Source organism: Dipodomys merriami, unplaced genomic scaffold, assembly GCF_024711535.1.
Source record: "Dipodomys merriami isolate MVZ:Mamm:240054 unplaced genomic scaffold, mDipMer1.0.p SCAF_7, whole genome shotgun sequence".
In the NCBI taxonomy this organism is placed as follows: Eukaryota; Metazoa; Chordata; class Mammalia; order Rodentia; family Heteromyidae; genus Dipodomys; species Dipodomys merriami.
The window spans coordinates 30,897,384-30,918,445 of record NW_027206290.1 but is presented as its reverse complement, the minus strand read 5'-3'; the positions used below and the strand labels follow the sequence as shown (position 1 = coordinate 30,918,445).

General features: G+C 42.3%; 1 protein-coding gene across 1 annotated transcript in view; it reads left to right on the top strand.

The window, feature by feature from the left end:
* Positions 1-21,062, top strand: part of Aknad1 (AKNA domain containing 1) — a 36,816-nt gene that overhangs the window by 1,063 nt on the left and 14,691 nt on the right. Inside the window, exons 2-6 of the mRNA XM_070006181.1 lie at positions 2,418-3,523; positions 5,202-5,238; positions 5,692-5,837; positions 5,954-6,016; positions 9,641-9,771. Coding sequence (XP_069862282.1) covers positions 2,528-3,523; positions 5,202-5,238; positions 5,692-5,837; positions 5,954-6,016; positions 9,641-9,771 — 1,373 coding nt within the window. The 5' untranslated portion in view covers positions 2,418-2,527. The remainder of the gene's footprint in view (positions 1-2,417; positions 3,524-5,201; positions 5,239-5,691; positions 5,838-5,953; positions 6,017-9,640; positions 9,772-21,062) is intronic.

The window sequence follows — 21,062 nt, the reverse complement described above, 5'->3', positions numbered from 1 at the left end:
ATTGTTGTTGTTTTTGGCTTTTCTTTTCCTTTAAAAACTTCTATTTCTTGAGACGTGGCACATGCTTGTAATTCTTAGCTACTCAAGACGCTGAGATCTGAGGATTGCAGTTCATAGACAGTCCAAGCGGAAAAGTCCATGAGACTCTTATCTCTAGTTAACCAGCAAAAAGTTGGAAATAGAGATGTGGCTAAAGTACTAGTGTGCCAGCTTTGGGCAGAAAATGCCAAGTGAGCGTACAAGGCCCTGAGTTCAAGCTTGAATTCTCACTCTAGGCCACGCACTATACGAAGGGCTTTACATATGTTCTCCCATGTCATCGTCTTGCAGGTATAATTGTTGTTTTAGGAGAGAAAACTGAGATTCAAAAAAGTTAAAAATGAGTCAGTGTTGCCTGCTTGGATTTCCAGTTACCCCAGAGGCTAAGGCAGGATGATCATTTGAGTTCTTGAGTTGAAGAAGCCAGAATAGGCTATATAGTGAGTCTCTGTCTCTAAAATAACAGGAAAGAAAAAAGAAGAAAAACCCCTAAAGCGAAGTAACATTCCAAATAGCATGCAGTTAATGAGCAGAGACGTTGGAATTGAAATTCCAGTCTCTCAATGTCTGTTTTCCCACAGTGCCTTTGGCTTTCCTGGAAATAAAACATTTTTCCCTGAATCTTCAACTTGGGTTGGAATAGCCTATAAATCTGTTCACAGAGATGTGCCTCTCTCATTTTATAGTCAACATTAACCTCTATAAATGATTTCAAAGAATCCTGTGGTTACATTCTCCTCTCCCACTCTCCAAGCAGTGTTTTGGGTTGTCCAACACTGGTATAAATCTATAAACTAAGATCCTTGTGTAATATTTCCCTTATGCCTTTGACACATTTACTTTGTACTCTTTTGTTTTTCTTTGTAGAATTAAGCTCTCTTTGTCATAGTCTTTTCGCTTTTGAGGTTAACCAATAAATCACAAGCTCACAGACTCCTAAAATTTCCTGAAACAGAGCCTCAAAAGATTTGTACAGCCAACTCTAGCATCTGATGGGCAAAACCCCCAGCCACTGGCTGTGGTCTCTCTGGGCTACTAAACCTCACAGTCTGGCCTGTGCTTGAACGAGACACAGCCTTAATCACCCCACCTAACACTTGAGTTGTCCCAAAAGTTCACAAATCAAAAAGAGATATCCTCTAAAGTAATGCCACCTATTTTCCCTTTTTTGGGGGGGTGGGTGGGTGGGTAGGATGGGGCTTAAACTGAGGGCCTTGCATTTGTTCAGCTTACTTGTTTGTGGCCACCACTTGTGCCATGTCTCCAGCCCAGTGTTTTGCTGCTCCCTCCCCCCCCCCTCCTGCCACACACACTAGTATCAAGGACTTTTCTGCCCAGGCTTGACTTCAAATGTCAGTCCTCCCAGATCTCAGCCTCCCTGAGTAGCTAGGATCACAAGCGTGAGCCACTGGTCCCTGGCTGTAAATTTAACAAAAAGAAAAGGGATTCATTCAAATGGCAGGTGGTGGTTCTCTGACCATTTTCAGGAATGTCTAAAAGACACTCTACTGCTGCTGGGCTGCTTAGAGAAGGAGGCTTTTGTTACTAGATTCCTGCCTGGACCCTAGTAGAAGAGAGATGTTGGGCTGCGGCCTACTTCCATATGTTTAAAAGTCCTATTTGTCCTCTCTGGGTCATATTTCAGTACTTCTCCGCCCTTTTCAGACCTACAAGGAAATCAGAGGGCCAGGAATGTCAGGAAATAACAGGCGACAAAGAGCACCATGGGGATAGTGGGTAACATGGTAGAGTGGGAAGTAATTGAAGCAAGGTTAGCCAGGCCCAAAGAGCATAAAAACAATGACCACAAAGCTAGGCACCTGTAATCCTAGCTACTCAGGAAGCTGAGGTGTGAGGATCAGGATTCAAAGCCTGGATTCAAAGACAGGATAGTCCCAGTGAGACTCTAATCTCCAATTAACCCCTTAAAAACTGAAAGTGGAGCTGTGGCTCAAAGTGGTAGAGCACTAGCCTTGAGCCCAAAGAGCTCAGGGACAGTGCCCAAGCCCTGAGTTCAAGCCCCATGATTGGAAAAAAAAGAAAAGCTGGAAGTGGAGAAAAGGACACTTGGAGCATTGAGGTTTATTACACCAGTAGGCCCAGAACAGCTCCTACTCCAAAATCTGAGCCCCAACTGACAGAAGAACCATCTTTTTATCAGGTAATGCTCAGGTGTTTTGAATTTTGGTTTTTCCCAGCAGTTACCATTTCTTGAAAATTACTTGCAAGCTGGTTCTGACAACACTGATTGACTCATTCTGATAATGGCAGGTTTTCCTTATAAGTAGAGTGGCAGCTTTGGGTGATAAGGCAAAAAAATAGAATTTCACACATTATTCTAATATGTTTAATAATGAAGCTCTTCTCATCCCTTCCAGTATAGACTACACAATGAACAACATCAATAAAAACCAGAAGATCTATTGTGACAATTAACAACCCCTAGACCAGGCCGCAGAAGAACAAGAGACAATCGTGCTTCACAATCATGGATGACACTGATATTTCAGAAGATACAATTTGCCGACAACAGGAGGATTTGCCTTATGATGAGGACCTGCCCCAGATGTTTTGCAATGACTATCATTTTACCTTCAAGAATGACAACCTCGGTGCCTCAGGTCAGCTTATTCTGACAGGACCAAACCCTCAAGATAAGCCTGTACAAAATAAGACCTTCCAAAATTCAATTATGGCCATGGGTTGGGATAAAAGTACAAAAAATACAGTCTACAACAATTATAATAAGGAGAAACTATCCATCATGGCTCTTCATATTCCAGCCTATAATTCAAATGATTCAAAGGCAAACATTTCTAATATTTTACACCATCGTCTTTTTAGAGAACAAATCTTAAGAGGCAAAGGTATTGATTGTGAAACACTCCCAGAGACCTCCAATACTGACAGTGTTGACAAAGCAGCTGTTATTAGAAATATAATTTCACGCTATGTTAAGAAGTCTTGCCACAAAGAACAAACCTCAGAATTCACTGGCCAACCCAAGCCAAAACAGGGTGGTATAAACAGCAAGAAGCCAAGTCATTATCTAAGCGTGATAGCAGAAACTACCTCAGATATAGAAGAGCCTTGTGCTGCTAGAGATGGATTCCATCAAGAAAATCCACACTTCCTAACTGAAATTAAGGGGACAAGTGATAAAGAAAAATATTCCAGATGGCAGGTACCCCAGAAACAGCTGATTGAAAAAGCAAGTTCAAACAATGGGTTTAAAGATGGCCACGGTCAAGTTCATCACCAGCACCTGAATTTCTCTAAGGTTGCCCCCAGAGTGAAAATCCCTAAAAATAACACAATGGAGAAGCCATTTTCCATAGATAAACAAGTTAGCTTTTCTCCTACATTGAGAACAAAACCAATGGCTTTACAAGAAATTTTAGAAGCCATGTCGAGGTCAGATGATGTTTCTAAACAACATCCAGAGCAACCAAAGAAAGAAACAGAGCCTTTCCAACAACTGCAGGTAAATGAAAGCAGTCTCCTGTAAATGCTTAGTTGGTGGGCTTGAGAGGGTAGTTCTCGGTTTTCTTTCCCAGTGACTTGAACTCTCAGAAACTCAGTGGTGTCTCCATGAGAAGCATTGGGCTGACCCAGAATAACATATAAGAGAATAAAATGCAATTTCCCCAAGCTGGAATTTGGGTCTCTCTATTTTCCCAAATGTCAGCTCCTCCCCTGGCAGTCAGACTCACCTATTTGGCTGGTCCTGAACCTCTTCTCAGGACCAGCCCTGAATTCTTTGAACTCCTTCCTTGCTTGGAATATTCCATCTCAACTCATCAAAGGCCTGTTGGTTACTTTGGATTCTTCCCTTCCCTTTGGGTGACCTAACTTCTGATGCATCAAGTCACCATCTTTTCCATCCTCACTTCTTTGCTACTTCTGTCTTAGCAGTTTGCTCAGCCTGCTGTGGATCCTCATAATCTGGAGGTGTCTGTGGTCATTTTCTTCTTCTAGACTGGCAGACACTGGGAAACAGTAAACTTGTTTGCATCTTCCATTGTATGGCATCCTCCTGCCATCCCCAAGGATAACATAATTCAAACTTACTATATTCAGGACCATTTAGTATCAGATTTTGTTAACATTTATATTGCTACTCCCTCTTATTCCGTATGCTTAATGCCACCCAACTGCCAACATATGGAGACTTAGATTCTCCTTGGATGAGGTTCAGTACTAAGGTAAATTCACCTTAGCAATCAAAGTAAATGTCTTAATTCTTTGGCACTTTGACAGGATTGTATAGTCTCCTTTTACTTCTTTTGTGGTACTGGGGTTTGAACTCAGGATCTTACACTTGTCAGGTAGGTGCTCTACTACTTGAGCCATACACCTTGCCCATTTTGCTGTGTGTGTGTGTGTGTGTGTGTGTGTGTGTGTGTGTGTGTGTGTGTGTGTGTGTTTAATTGTGGTGTTTAATTGTAGATAAGAATCTTATAGACTTTCCTTCCTAGGATGGTTTTGAACCAGGATCCTCAGAGTTCAGCCTCCTGAGTGGCTAGGATTACAGGCGTGTAATCCTAGCTATTCAGATGGCTAAGAGCTGAGGATCATAGTTCAAAGCCAGCCCAGGGAGCAAAGCTCATGAGACACTTATCTCTTGTTGACCAGCAAAAAGCCAGAAGGAGCTATGGCTCAAGTGGTAGATCACCAGTCTTGAGTAACAAAAGTTAAGGGACAACACCCTGGCCAGTTCACCCCCAGTACTGGCACAAAACCAAAAAAAAAACAATGGTTCTTTCTCTTCTAGAGTTGTGTTTGTGGACTAGTCTTAGGAGAAATGCTGGAGAGTATGCCACATGCTAGAATCAAACACAATCCAATGGCAGCTAATGTGTATCAGACTTATCACTTGCTAGATAGTATGTGAATATTTAACATTTAATCTTCATATAAACCCTATGAGGTAGATTATGTTATGATCCCTATTCTACTTCCAAGACATTTAAGACTTATATGATAGTACCTTGGTTGCTTAGCAAAGAAACCTCAGAATGGAATTCAACCTCAGCCTCCTGGTCCAGGCTCTTGACCATAGTAATGGGCTGTCTGCATGGGGGTCAGAACATAGCAAGTCATTCGGAATACTACTGTCATCCATTGATCTCCACAGTAACATTTTCTTATTCTTTGTGTAGATGGAGCCTGAAAAGCACATCAATCAACAACACACAGGTACTAATACCTTAAATTTTCTATATTTAAATAGCCTTTTTTTTCCCTGCGTGCTGGTCCTGGGGCTTGAACTCAGGATCTAGGTTCTATCCCAGAGGTTTTTGTTTTGTTTTGTTTTGTTTTTTTGTTTTGTTTTGCTCAAGGCTAGTTAGTGCTCTACCACTGGAGCCATAGCTCCACTTCCAGCTTTTTGCTGGTAATTAGAGCTGAGAGTCAAATGGACTTTCCTGCCTGGGCTGGCTTTGAATCATGATCTTCAGATCTCAGCCTCCTGAATAGCTAGGATCATAGGCAGGAGCCACTAGCTCCTGGCATAAATAGGCATTTTGAACACAAACAAATAAAAACATATAGCAAATGATGGTGATCTACCACAGGCTTCTATTTCTAGTATTTAATAAAACTATAAATTAAAATGAATCTTAGCCTAAATTTACTCTCTCTTATTTACAGGAAAAGAAATGGAGACAAACCTCTTGAAGTTGACATTAGCCTCTCAGAAAATCCCTTCCTCAAATTCTTACATTTTTCTAAAGATATCCCAAGGGACACAGATGTGCCAGAAGTTAAAAGAACAGACTGATCAACTGAAGACTAAGGCAATACTTTGAAAGCTTGTTATAAATATTGGAAATAACCAAATTCAAACACAAATGGCCAAACCGCTAATTCAATATTGCATTTTCTACCACAGGTACAAGAATTTTCCAAAGAGGTACAAGAATTTTCTAGAAGAATCAATCAGGAGTCTCCCAGTGACTTACAAGACAGAAGAATGGTAATGACTTCAATCCACTTTTTTAAAATACTTGGCAATTTGACATAGGCAATTACAAATGACTTTATAAAGCAATGTCTCTTCAGTGGTGGGAATGAGAAGAGATGTTTGGCTAAAAGTTAAACCATCTTAGTTTCTGAGAATAAATGAACATATACACATATCTGTTTCTAGATATATAAGTCTTTTTCTTTTCTTTTTTTTTTAAGTCTTACCAAGATTTAATGTACATTTATTCTTTTTTTTTTTTTTTTTTTTTGGTTGGTTGTGGGGCCTGAACTGTGGGCCTGGGCACTGTCACTCAGCTTTTCAGCTCAAGACTAGCTCTCTACCACTTGAGCCACAGCACCACTTCCAGCTTTTTTTGCATATGTGGCGCTAAGGAATCGAACCCAGGGCCTCATGCAAGCAAGGCAAGCACTCTACCACTGAGCCACCTTCCCAGCCCCAAACATTTGTTCTTAACACGTGGAACATATAGTATAAAGATTTTATACTGAATAAATGATATGCATTAAGCCAAAAGAGGAAAAAAGAATTTACATTAAGTTTTAGCTACATTGTTGAAATACAAATATGCAGATTTTATCACTGAAAAAATATGAGTCTTTTTCTTCCTTGAGGCATTTATAACATTATTACATACCTTACCAGTAGCCAGTAATAATAAATAATAAACCAATAATAATAAATCTGAGTCCATGGTATGTTCCAGAGTAGCATGTGCATATAGGTCATTATAAAGAGTAAACCCAGGTGGCTCATACCTGTAATCCTAGCTACCCAGGAGGCTGAGAGCTAAGGATTGTTGTTTGAAGCCAGCCTATGAGACTCTTACCTCCAATTAACCACTCAAAAGCTGAAAGTGCAGTTGTGGCCAAGTGGTAAAAGCACTAGCCTTGAGGATAAAAGCTCAGGGATAGAGTCCAGGCCTAGGATGGACACACACACACACACACACACACACACACACGCGCGCGCACACACACACACACACACACACACACACACACACACAGGCAAACCAAAAGTTAAGCTCAAATCAAGCTTTACAGATTTAAAATATTTTACTTTCTTGCTTATTTACTACATTTATTCAAATAAGTAATCCATGTTGTTACTATAACAGCCTTGTTTTCAGTCCAGGGTGGTGGGCAGTGGAGGTAGAGCAATGGGGAGACCCATAAATGGGCTCAAGATGGACAATATAGTTTGTACCATGGTCTCAGCAATGGAAGTCCAGATTCAGGGCCAATCCAGGTTCAGTCAAGCTATGCTACAAAATCGCCAAGTGTGAACAAAACCCAGAGGTACTCAGGTGCTAAAGGACATAGGTGTCCTCTGTCATCAATTATTAAATCATGCATTCAGAAGACATTTATCTGGCATGATTTAAATGTCCCAGACTCTTTCTCAGGGTCTAGGGATTTGGATATGGAAAAAGAAATTCTGCCTTTTCCAATGATTTTAGTCTGCTAGAAACAACAGCTTGGTGAACTGATCAGTAAAAGACCACTTGAGTAATGTTGGAGCTGGCGCTCACAGCAGCCCAGGAGAGGTGCATCCTTGCCAGCGAGGGAAGTAATTTCTGCTATGGACATTACGGGGGAACTTGGCAGAGTAGGGGGCACAAGAGTCTTCTAGAAGAAGGAAACACATGCAATGACACATGGGAAAGAAAGTGCTGCAAGCGTGAGGATCTATGTGGCCCTGTAAATTCCTGGGTAGAACCCAGAGTACGCATGGTAGAGTGGAAGAGCAGTCTAATCAGGGAGTCAAGGACATTTGCAAGGCCTCTGAGCCACGTTAAGGAGCTTGGATTTTTGTTTTGAGTTTGAGCAATGGGACAAGAATGCAGGTACCAGTTACTTAGGAATCGGTAAGTCAGGACAAGTTATAAGGCCCTGAATCAGGGCTGGCAGTAAGGATGGAGAGGGGGATAGATCTGCACATAGGGGAGATAGACTGAAAGGGAGGGTGAATAAAGGAAGAGGGGATAATTGAGACCAAGTGAAATATCCAGATCAGACTGGTGTGAAAGGCAGGCAGGAGGCAAGGTGTCAAGTATAATTGAAGACTTAAGATCAAGGCCCCAGTGGAATATCCAAGTGGAAAGGTGCTGTGTGTAGTTAAAGCAATGGATCTAGCCCTCGGAGGGGTTTGGATCAGAAACACGGATTTATCAAGGATAAAGTCATAGGCGACAATAACTAGAGGGCAGGGGGAAAAAAGATGCTCCCAAGGGAGACTGAAGTGGGGGAACCTACACAGGGTCAGGAGCAGACCTGAAGGAGCAGAGCTACTGACACTAAGAAAAAGGAAGGCTTTAAGAAGGTGAGAAAAAGGGCCGTGCCACCAAATGTTCAAGAAAGGAAGAGACTAAGACATGGATTGACTTAGGCTACCAAGAAGGCATAAGGGTTCTTGCTTGGCAAGCCTGGTGTCAATGAAGTGGTGTGTGTGAAAGCCAATTGCTAAGAAATAAATGATACACAAGGCATCAAAAAATTAGGACTTGGGGAACTGGCTGAACATAGGATCGAGAGGGTCCAGAAAGCAGAACTGGTTCAAGGCCTTTAGAGACCTCAGTTCAGAAGTTTCTTCCTGATGATAGAGAGTAAGCAGGGATTCCTACTGGGGCTGAGATAGTAAAGGGCTCCTGACAGCCCGTGGTCTGAGAGGCCCATTTGGTTCAGGGCTAAAAGGAGACAGGAGCTTAAAAGAAGTAGCTGGAGCTGGAGGAATGGCTGGCCAATGTAGTGGTGCTTGGTAGGAGGGTGTAAGTCAATCCACAGGGAACTGGAGAAATAAAGACCCTTACCTTGTCCTTTGCCAACTCCTTTCTCCTGTCACTATCTTCTATTGGCTGCAAACAACTAAAGCCAAGACAGATGGGAGCCTGGTGAGGTTTCTGAGCCACAGAGAAAGATGGAGGCTAAATATTGGGTTTCTCCCAAGACTGGTGGAAAACATCCACCAGACTTGCCATTTTTATACCTTATAGCCAGCAGGTTTCCAAACTTGGATTCTTTTTCTTTTTTTTGTGTGTGTGTGTGTGCCAGTATTGGGGCTTGAACTCAGGGCCTTGCACTTAAAATTCCCTTTTTCCCACAAGGTTGGCACTCTACCACTTGACCCATACTTCCATTTACAGCCCTTGGCTGGTTAATTGGAGTTAGGAATCTTTCAGTCTTTCCTGCCCGGGCTGGCTTTGAAATAGAAATCCTCAGATCTCAGCCTACTGAGTAGCTAAGATTACTGGCAGTGCCCAGCAAATACACAGGATTACAGATTGCTCCACTTAGGAAGGCCTGGGGCCACTAAATGCATTCATCTGAGAGAGAGGAAAAGAGAGAAGGGGAAGGGGAAGAGAGGTAAAGGGAAGGGAAGAGGAGAGAAGGGAGGGGAGGGGAAAGCAACTGTTCCAGCCATGTGCTAAGAGCATGTAGTGATGGCCGGGCTGGTCCTCGGGTGGTCTCAGTATATTTTAGGTGTCTAAGTCTGAGAAATGGCACTGCAGAAGCAGGTGGGAACAGCATTTAGAACTACTGTAGGGCATTGTGTCTGGGGGACAATGACTACATCTGCAGGCTTGTGAATGACTCTTGTGATTTTGTGCCATAGGTCCCGGAGCAACTGCAGGGCCACCTTGAAGTGGATCAAGACTGTCTGGCCACCACGGAGAAGCACCCGACCTTGCACGAGCAAACCCTTAAGTGTGAATCCTCAGCTATGGGCGACTTCAATCTGGAAAGGTTAGTGTTAAAACAACTGTGCAAGGTGGTTGGGCCAAAGGCCACCTTTATGTAGGAGTTAGTTCTTGGAAACTGTCTAGACTAACTGTTACCTGATGCCACAGTGGTATAGAATACTTCTGTGTGAGTGGTATCTGCTGAGACAGAGGTGCTGTGCCACCTTTTTTGGGGGGATGAACGGCAGTACGGGGATTTGAACTCAGGGCCTCATGCTTGCCAGGCAGGCTTTCTACCATTGAGCCACACCTCCAGCCCTGCTTTTTTTCTGGTTATTTGTTTCTGCCTGGGTCAGCCTTGAGCTGTAATCCTCCTATCAATAAAGCTAAGTATTACAGGCATGAGCTATGGGGGACTCAGCTCTGTGCCATGTTTTTGCATTTTGTTGGATGTTATTTTCATTGGTTCTGAGACCCAGATGAACACAAGAAAATCCTAGAAAAGCTGGGGGATTTCGTTCCTCTCCTCTCCTCTGTTCTCTGTTTCTCTCACTTACACTTTACTGCTCCTGCCTAGTGTTGTCTCCTGTTCCTCTCCCTACTTTTTCTCATCCACTGACAATTTGGAAGGGCAGTGGGCAGAAGTTCATAGAACTGATTTGTGGCAGGGTAAGGGACCAAAAATCCTGATAAAGAAAAATGGTAAATAAAGCTTGATTTCTTGTTAATTGATTTCTGAACCAGGTGCTGGTGGCTCATGCCTGTAATCCTAGCTATTCAGGAGTCTGAGATCTGAGGATAAAGGTTTGAAAACAGTTCAGACAGGAAAGTCCAAGTGACTCTTATTTCCAATTAGCCTTCAAAAAAACTAGAAGTGGAGGTGTGGCTCCAGTGGTAGAACACCAGCCTTGAGGGGAAAGAGCTGGGCAAAAGTGAGATCTGGAGTTAAGGTCCCAGTACCAGCATACACACAAAAAGACTCGGAAGTTAATTCACATTAGAAACTTGGCTTCATTCTCATTTTTTATGGAATCATTTTCTTTTCTCTCCACTACAAATAATTTTAAGAAACATTCCAGAATTCCAGGCTAAAACTGTTTCCACTTAATTTCCTGAATTAGAAGAATCCATTGAGTAGGATTAGTACTTAAGTCCAACTCTTTCTATTCATAGCATGTCAACACAGAATCCTTCCTGATGCCAAAATATTTTAGTGACCTATGTTTCAGGATTAGTATTCTGAGGTATTTTTCCTGAGGTACAATTCTACTTACTAAAAATGAATAAGACTTTTGTGGACCTTTATTTCCATATTGAGTAATAAATACCTGGGAGGGGATTTTAATGTTGTTTTTCCCCCTCAAAGGTTTATTTCTACTACACCCCTGGGGGAAGATATGTTCATATGCTTCTGCTATTTGTTAAATTAATGGAATAAGTATATTTGTTTTCCAAGGAATCTCTGGTTTTTAGCAATCATTTCTAAGACAGGCATCTGTGCACATTGAGACCAAAGTTATGCAGTGCTTATTTATATCCTAGTTACAACCACACTGGGCCTGGCATGAGTATAAATCAAAAGGATTTTTAGCTGCCCTTATATCCCATATATGGGAAAAGCTTTCAACACTGGGCATGGGAGGAGCCAGCGGCTCCCATAGCTCACTTAAGGTCACCTCAGGACAAGGGAGGCTGATCAGGTCAAGATGGACCCTCTTATTCTTGCTGGATTAACAAGTCAATGGCTGGAATACCATATACCCTGCAGACTTTCAAGGTCTTAAAGTTTCAAGAAATGTCTTAAGTGTTTAGTCCAAAGGTGAATGGAGATATCTTTCTGTAAGGGCAAGAAGTCTGTAAATTCATTGAGTCATCGCTTGCTTCCCTAAACCCCTCGGCTGGACAGCAGCTGGCTTATACCTGTAATCCCAGCTACTCAGGAAGATCTGAGGATCCTGGTTCTGAGGATTGAGGTTCAAAGTCAGCCCAGTCAGGAAAGGCTATGAGACACTTCCTACCATTAACAACCAAAAAGCCAGGAGTGGATGTACACATCAACTTGAAGTGGTCAAGTGCCAGCTTTGAATGAAAAAAAGCTAAGGACAGTACCTAGGCCCTAAGTTCAAGCCCCAGTACTGGTGCACATGTAATGAAGTCCAAATGTGATTCTTTTGCTAAAAATTCAAGGAAAGGGGTTCTACCTCCATTCATCCCTTCTTCCTGATATTTTCTCTATTGTCTAAATGTCTCAAAAATGTCTTTCCTCTATCTCCCAATATTCATGTTTTTTACCTCCCTTTTTCTTCCTGCACTCAGCCCTCCAGCCTCTTCTATCATGTCCTCGAGTTTTTCTTTTGACTACCTGAAGATTTTGCTCCATCATTTCACTTTTTTTTTCTTTTTTATGCCAACACCAGGGCTTGAACTCAAGGCTTTGAACTCTCACTTGGCTTGCTTATTTATTCATTGCTGATGCTCTACCACTTGAGCCACTCCTTCAGTTCAGCCTTTTCTTGCCCAGGCCATCCGGGGCAGAAAAATTTATGATACTTTAAAAAAATATACCTAAAAATTATTTCCACAAAGGACTCTGAAATCACCAGATCAGGATCAGATAAGCAAAGTATTGTTATTCCCTGGTGTAGCTGAGACATTAGATGTAAAAAAAAAAAAAAAGAGGAAGTGATTTATCAAATGATACATAGTTCATTGGCAGCAAATAAAGATTGGAACCCAGGACTTAGAAATGAGACTATAAACAGGCTGCTAGTCAGGCAGGTGTACATTTCCCTTCCTGTTGGAAGGCAGGCCACATTGATAATATAAGATCAGTGTTGTGGCCAACAATAGGGCTGATTGATTGCACAGCCTCTATATTTACTCTGCTTAAAAATATTCAAGAGCAAACTGATGGACACAAACACACTTCTGCTCTCCTTCTTTCTTGGGGTTTTCCAGACACTCTGGATGGCTTGGCCTCCATATCCTCTTTGCCCTCCAATGAGATAATACCCTGACCTACAGCCTAATTTTGTGCCAGGAAAAATGGTCTGCGTGCATGCATACACTCCTAATTCATGGAGTCACTGAATTCTATTTTAATAATCCATGAAATATTTCCAAAGTCCATGAATCATAATATTTAAAATGGAACCAGCTTTTAATAATTGGAAGGTATTTTGAGCATTGGCTTTTGAAACATCTTATTAGTTTAGTCACAATGAAGTTGAAGTTTCAAGGAAGAGATACTTCTGATGAATAATGAAACATAGGTTTATAGTTCTTTTTCTAAATAAAGAAGTATGTGCTCAGTGACATAATTATTTCCTCTGAGTCTGCTTTTGAATTTTCCATCTTGGGTTAAATTCTTTTGGATTGTCTACATATAAAGAAAAGACTGGAAATGCCAATCAATCGCCATTGTCTTTATATATTGCTTTGTGTTCTCAACTTTCAGAACATTTCAGATTAAATTAAAATTGTGAGGAATTGTTGACACTAGCTTCATACAGCACTTAAACTATTTGACACATTTAAACTAGTTGACACTAGTTGCATACAGCATTGAAAGATGGAACTTGGAGCGTATATCCAAAATTTGAATAAGGTTTTTGTAAGAGCTAAGTACAAGGTAAGATTAGCCAGTACCAGTGGCTTATGCCTGTAATCCTAGTTATTCTGGAGGCTAAGATCTGAGGATCATGATTTGAAGCCAGCCTGGGCAGACAAATCTGAGAGACTCTCATCTCCAACTAACCAGCAAAATGCCAGAAGTAGAGGTGGTGTGGCTCAAGTGGTAGAGTACCAGCCTTGAGTGAGAAAGCATCCTGGCCCTGAGTTCAAGCCCCAATACCAGCATACACCCTTCCCACCACCACACACATTCTAAAAAATTAGTTCTTCCAAAGAAGTATGCTTGCCTCCTCAAAACACGTTGGTATCTAGCAAAATCTGAGTCATTAAGGCCCAACCTCAGAGGCAGGTCATTTCCCTGCCCTTGATACCCAGCTCCCTCCTCAGTCAGAACTCAGCTGCAGCTTTGAGTTCCTTCAACTCTGGGTCTCACTTATTCTGTGCCTTGGAACTCATCTTAGCATGCTGAACAGCTGCCTGAATGCCTGGATAGAGTGGAGGCTCAACACAGGAAACTTAGGGCTTCCATGGGTTGGACAGCCAATCTCGGGGTGTGGCTCACAGTCTGTAAGGTTCACAGCACTTAGGTCTGTGAGGCCTGAATCTGAATTACCTTCAAGGGGGTATAGGAGCCTGATGAATCAGCCCACCATCTGCCCAGCAGTTTCCTCACATCTGGATTTGTTCTTCATTTGTTCCCAAGCTCACAGCATCTGTTGGGAAATGATGACATGGTTATGTCTAGGGTTTTGGCCAGTGCTGAGATGTATGAAAGAATTCACCCTTAGGGCTGGAAAAGTGGCTCGCTCATTGGTAGAGTGCTTGCCTTGTATGCATGAGGCCCTGGGTTTGATTCCTCATAAGCAGAAAAATCTGGAAGTGGTACAGTGGCTCAAGTAGTAAAGTGCTATCCTTGAGCTGAAGAGCTCAGGGACAGCGCCCAGGCCCAGAGTTCCACAACCGCCAAAAGAAAAAAGAAAAAAAGAATTCAGTATGGCTAAGCAAGAGGGCAAAGGTATATTCACTTTCCATGAGAGTAAAGGGGCAGACACCCATGGGCAGTGTCACCCTGGGTGGGGTTAGAGTTGTGCTTCATGAGCATTTAAGATGGAGAAGGATTACACTGCTAACATTTTGTAGTTTTAGCTCAGTAGCTGTTGCAGGAAGCTGCTGTGGAGGGGGGAGTCAGTTTCTTGATTTTTTTTTTACCAAGGTTGTTGTTAGTTGGCAATATTTTAGTTTGTAATATGTTGTCTAAACAGGAGATAGAACTGCTTCTACAAAACAAAATGAAGTAGTCAAGAAGTAGTCTTCCTTCCAGACAGAATGGAATCTTGCAAAATGAAATGAAGCTACTTTGAACTGGGGCCTTCCAAAAAATTCTGTAACTTCACAATGAATAAACCTGAAGAGAGTGTACAACTAGTATTCATTTGCTCATTCACATAGCAATTATTGCTGTTTTGCTAGGCACCTTTTTATTGTGTTGGGGACATGAAATAAGCAAAACAGACAAAGCATCTGCCTCACTTCTGCCAGTGAGATACATGAACAGAGTTGAAATATAAGTAGGTGTGGTGGTAGATTCCTATAATCCCAGCACTTGGAAGGCTGAAGCAAGTGGACTGAATTTGAGAACAGCTTGTCCTCCAAAAAATATGATTATAGAATGTTAAAAATGCTATGCAAATTTGCCTCAGTGGCTCATGCCTATGGTAATGGCAGATACAGGACTGTGGTTTGAGGCTAACCTGGACAAAAATAAAAGACTCTATTTGAAAAATAACTAAAGCAAAAAAGAGTTGGGTACACAGGTTAAGTGGTAGGTTAAGCTCACAAGCTCAAGATCCTCAGTTCAAACTTTAATATCACTAAAAACAAAACAAAAGGACTGGGAATGTGGCTTGGTGGTAGAGTGCTTGCTTAGCATGCATGAAGCCCTGGGTTTAATTCCTCAATACCACATAAGCAGAAAAGGCCACAAGTGGTGCTGTGGCTCAAGTGGTAGAGTGCTAGCTATGAGTTTAAACAAAAACAACAACAACCCTCCCAAAAAAACAAAACAAGGACAGTGGCCAGGCCTTAAGTTCAAGCAAAGACAACAACAACAACAAACCAAATAACAATAACAACAACAACACACACACAAAATTGAGTGGTGGGGCTCACATCTGTAACCCTACCTATTCATGACTTTGAGAACTGAGGATCCTGGTTTGAAGTCCATTCAGGCAGGAAAGTCTATGAGACTTAAATTCTCAATTAACCAGCAAAAATCCAGAAGTGGAGGGGTGGCTCAAGTGGTAGAATTCCAGCCTTGTGTAAAAAAAGCCAAGAGAAAGCATGAAGCCTTAAATTCAAGTCCCACTACTGGCATAAAATTTAAAGAAAAAGACAGTGCTATGCTAGAAGTAAGACCTTACAAGCAGATTACCTGGATTCAAATACTGGCCCTGTCACATACCCGCTTTGTGATGCTGGAAAAGCTATGTGATATCTCTGTGCCTTAGCTCTCTCTTAGCTTACTAATGCTGTCATGGCACTTAAATGAGTTCGTATATGTAAAGGAGTTAAAACAGGGCCTGGCTCACAGCAAGTACATTACCGGGGTATTAGATATGCTTATTAAGTAATGAGACAGGACCAAAGTAGGTGTGGGAGGGCCATGTTGCTGAGGGAGGGGTAGTCGGAGGTGACACTAAACTGAGTCCTGAGAGGAGGCATGGAGGCTGCAGCTAGAAAAGGAGCCTGGGAAAGGGACTCCATGCCTGCTCAGGGTAGCCTGGGGATGCTGATCTGACCCCGAGTCACTGCCTCAGGCACTGCAGCCCTCAATGGCAGCTTCCTGTGTGTTACCCCATATAATCAAGGAGCACCGGGATGATCTTCCTGACCTGGGGGCCAGCAAGAGGTTAGTAGAAGCCCTTTCCCCATCTGCACCCACAACCAGTTAATCTATTTCCTCCCCACTATCCTGAGGAGGGGTGAGATGGCTGGGGCATGATGGGGGAAGGACTGGTCTAGGGCTCACATGACATCCACCCACAATCACACCTCAGCTGTTCCCACCCATGCTCCCAGGAGGGCCAAATGAAATTCCCAAGGCGGCTTCATCATGTTAATGAGAAATCAGGCAATCTCCCCTAAAAAGGCTCCCCGGTAGCTCAAAACCTGATTCTCAAATGCAAAATGAAACTACTCTATTTTAAAATTTAATACTATTTACCTAAATAGGTCAAGTGAACATGCATTTACCCAGCACTTGCCAGATCAAATGGCCACATGCCTGTGTTCGGAATCCAGGGTAATATATCCTGTGACCCAGTCTGACTGACTCCTCTCCTGTGCATTCTGTTGTCTCTTTAATTATGGTCGGGGTTGATGCATGTGACTCTGGAACTGGCATCATCATCAAGATCACTTGGCTCTTTTTTTTTTTTTTAATGGTGCTGGGCCTTCTGAATGATGGGTAAGTTTCTACCACTGAACTACAGCCCTAGCCCCAGGCTCTTAACACTAATTGTCAGCCTGGCATTAGTGCCCACAATGGCTGCTCCTGTTCCTAAAACTTCTCACTGTTCCAGCTCACAGAAGGAACCAGATGGGGTACCTGAACACAGACCAAGGCTGCTCTAACATCACAGATCTGCTTACAATGCAAGCTTAGGTTCAGTGGGTCTTGGACTCAGCGCTCCCAGAGTGCAGCAAATAAACTCCCAGGTGATGCCACTCTTTGAGTAGCAAGGATCTGGAGATGATCCATTATGCATCAGTTGGAATTACTGGGATTCAACATCTCTGGGTCTGAAATGACAGTAGTATTGGAATAATCAGTACAATAATGTTCTAAGGAATAGCTTAGAATAAATGACACAGTCCATATTAATGCCCATATTAAAACTCGATGGAGGGGATCTCCTCTAACATGAATCAGTTTTAACTGTCAAGGAAGGAGGACCCTGAAATCTTAGCAATGATAAAAGAAAGCTACAAAAAAATCCACTATTTAAATTATTATAAATGTGAAACTGCAAAATAAATCTAGAAAATAGTAAGATATGGTGGTATACAACTGTAATCCAAGCTTCTTGGAAGGTAAAAGCTGATCTTGGCAAAATTAAAACAAAAAAGCTAGGGGCACAAGTCAAGTGATAAAGTACTAAGTGCTGGGTCCAATCTCCTCCCACAATGGGAAAAAAATTGGAAGTCAGAAAATAGAAGTAGAGAGATAAATTCCCTGAGAAAAGTCATTGCTAATATTTTGGTGCATATTCTTCCAGTGTTTGGTGCACATGAACCTTTTTATAAAAATAGGGTCATACTATATATATTGTTTTATGGTCAATTATTTTCATTTAACATATGGTAGGCCTCTGCCCACATCTCTTAGAATTAATCTACATCTTCCTTTTGATAAGATGTTAGAACAAATACATGCCTCCAACCCCATCTTCTATACCTGCTTTGCCAGGGTGTATTTCATGAACCTTGATGCATTTAAGCAATGTATTGATAGACATTGTTATTTATTTTCTCCCTAGTTCTTAGATATTGTAAACATGGCTTCAAGCCTGGCCATACAGGCTCACTCATGTCTGTAAGCTTACTCAGAAGGCAAAAATTCAGAGGATCTGTGTGTGTGTGTATGTATGTGTGTGTGTGTGTGTGTGCGTGTGCGTGTGTGCGCACACGCGCAGGCCATCTGGATCTTGAACTCAGGACCTGGGTGCTATCCCTGAGTTTTTTTGTTGTTCAAGGCTAGCTCTCTACCACTTTGAGCTACTTTTGCTTTTTTGGTGCTTAATTGGAAATAAGACTCATAAAATTTCCTACCTGGGCTAGGTCCTCAGATCTCAGCCTCTTCAGTAGCTTGGATTATGGCGTGAGCTATCAATGCCCCACAAGGATCTCAGTTTGAAACAAGCCTAGGCAGGAAAGTTTGAGACTCCCCTTGAAAAATAAGCAACAGAAGGCAAAGTTGGAGGCGTGGCTCAAGTGGTAGAGCATGACCTATGAGTAAGAAAGTGAGCAAGAAAATCAAGCAAGAGGCATTGAGTCCAAACTCCAATAAGAGAGAAATATCAGTATCAACCAATCTATTCTCTCTCTGTCTCTCTGTCTCTGTCTGTCTCTGTCTCTCTCTCTTCGGTAATGTTATTTGACTCGCAAGCTTTTGTCCTTTGTTGATTATTTTCTTCGAATAATATCCTAGCATTGTAATTCATGGCTTAATGGTTCACACTGAACATTCTAATACATGGTTTAGAAGGTAGAACCAGTTTGTTTACAAGCCTCCATGTAGGAATCTCAGGTCTGGAACTCAGAGCTGGATATCAGTGTTCCCCCTATCCACCCTGCTCCCCCAACCATTGTTAAGTTGGCAAGTGAAACCTGACATCTCACTGCTTTTAATTGTGAAATTCAATTTATTTTCATATGTTTCTGGGCCATTTGTACCTCATCTTTAACAACATCAACATTTTAACTTAGGTTTACACAACTAAAACTTTTAAGACAACTGGGAAAATGATCTTCACTGTTGAAATTGTGATTTATCTAGTTCTCCAACAAATGCCCAAAGAAGCAGAGCTAGAGATAAGAACACAAGTATATGAGTCACAGGCTAAAGGCTTAGTCCCAGCTCAGCCACTTGTTCACTGTGAGATCTTGCCAAGTTGTTTACATTCTCTGAGCTTCAGGTTGTTCATTAAATGGAAACTCACCAGGATGGTTGGAAGTAACAGATACATGAACAGCACCTGGTATACAAATGTGCAGCATCCTGGGGTTGTTTCTATCACTAAAAAGTATTAGCCCAGCATTGGTCCATGCCTGTAATCCTATCTACTTAGGAGGCTGGGATCTGAGGATTGAAGTTTGAAGCTAGCCTGGGGAATAAAAGTTCACGAGACTCTTATCTACAATGAACTGCCCAAAAAGCCAGACGTGGAGCTGTGTGGCTCAAGTGGTAGAGCACTAGCTTGGAGCAAAAGAAGTTCAGGAACAGTGCCCAGGCCCTGAGTTCAAGCCTGGGACTGGGGTGTGTTTGCACGAGTTCACATGCACACACACATGCATTTATTGAAGCATGCTGTTTGCCAATGGTTCATGCTTATAATCCTAGCTAATCAGGAAGCTGAGATTTAATGATCCTGGTTTGAAGCCAGCCTAGGCAGAAAAATCTGAGACACTTATCTCCCATTAACTAGCAAGAAGCTAGTGGCTGATTGTCAATCTTGAGCAAAAAAGGTAAGCAAGCATTCAAGCTAAGCCCTGAATTCAAGCTCCAGTACTTGTGTGTACATAAGCACATGCACATGCATACACACAGACACAGACACAGACAGACATACACACTACACTTTAGCCTGCTAAAAAAACCAGCAGGCAAAGGAAATGAGCTAAAGTCGTGAGAGGGAAATACAATCAGTGAACATAAAGGAAATATTTATCTCTTTGAAATTATAGAAGTGATTCTAACACAACTTGCTAACCCCCTATCCCACTTTAAAATGAACAAAAACATTTTAAAATTCTCATTTCCAGTATCAAGAAAGGTGCAGTCAAACCCAGCTGTCCATATTGTTGGTGTAATCTGTGAGGCTTTTGTGGAAAGCAATTTGACAGAATGCATCATCATACAAACATGTGGGAAACCTTTGGCGCAGGCGTTTCCTCGGGAAGTAATTCAGAATGTGGAAAAGGCTGTGTGTTGGGTGATGTTTAGGCCAGCATTGAGCATTGTTTACAGTGGTGGGGAAGGCATGTTCCATTTTCTGTTTACATAAAAGCTAAGACCACAGTGGAAATGCATGGTGGCTGCTGTCTTCCCTTTTGGAATCATTTGGTGTTAAAAAAGGGAACATATAATCAATCACTTAGGGCTCAGTCATTTCCAGTGTGTGTGTGTATGTGGGGGGTGCTGTTCCTGGGGCTTGAATTTAGGACCTAAGCTCTGTACCTGAGCTTTTGTGCTCAAGGCTAGAGTTCTACCACTTGAGCCACAGCTCCTCTTCCTCCCTCCCTCCCTCCTCCCTCTTTCTTTTCTATTTCTTTCTTTCTTTATCTCCCTCCCTCCCTCCTCCCCCCCTCCCCCTCCCTCCATCCCTCCCTCCCTTCCTTCCTTCCTTCCTTCCTTCCTTCCTTCCTTCCTTCCTTCCTTCCTTCCTTCCTTCCTTCCTTCCTTCCTCTCTTTCTCTTGGTAGTCAATTGGAGGTAAGAGTCTCACAGACTTTTCTGCCCAGGCTGGCTTCCAACAGTGATCCTCAGATCTTAACCTCCTTAGTAGCTAGGATTACGAGTGTGAGCCACCAATGACCAGCCTCCCAAACTTTGTTCCAATTCACCATTGAATACCTATATCTCAAAAGTGTTTAGAGCTCTACTAATCAGTGACCGATTTTAAAAGGATTTTGAAAGGGCTGGGGCTGTAGTTGGGTGCTAAGGCCCTGGCCTGGCATACTCAACACCATGCGTTTACTCTCCACCACTGGAAAGATGTGTTTTCCTAATCTGTTCACCCTTGTCTGAAACAAAGGAGAAAAGGGAGGGAAAGCATTCTCTTATCTGTACCCCAGACTGCAAACTTTGGAGGAAGAAAGAAACCTGGCCCAACTGAAGCATCATTTCAGTCAATTAGCATATAAGAGGCACAGATATCACCCCAACTCCCCCCCCCCCCAATCACACACACACAAGACACATGAGAACTAAACATAGGCT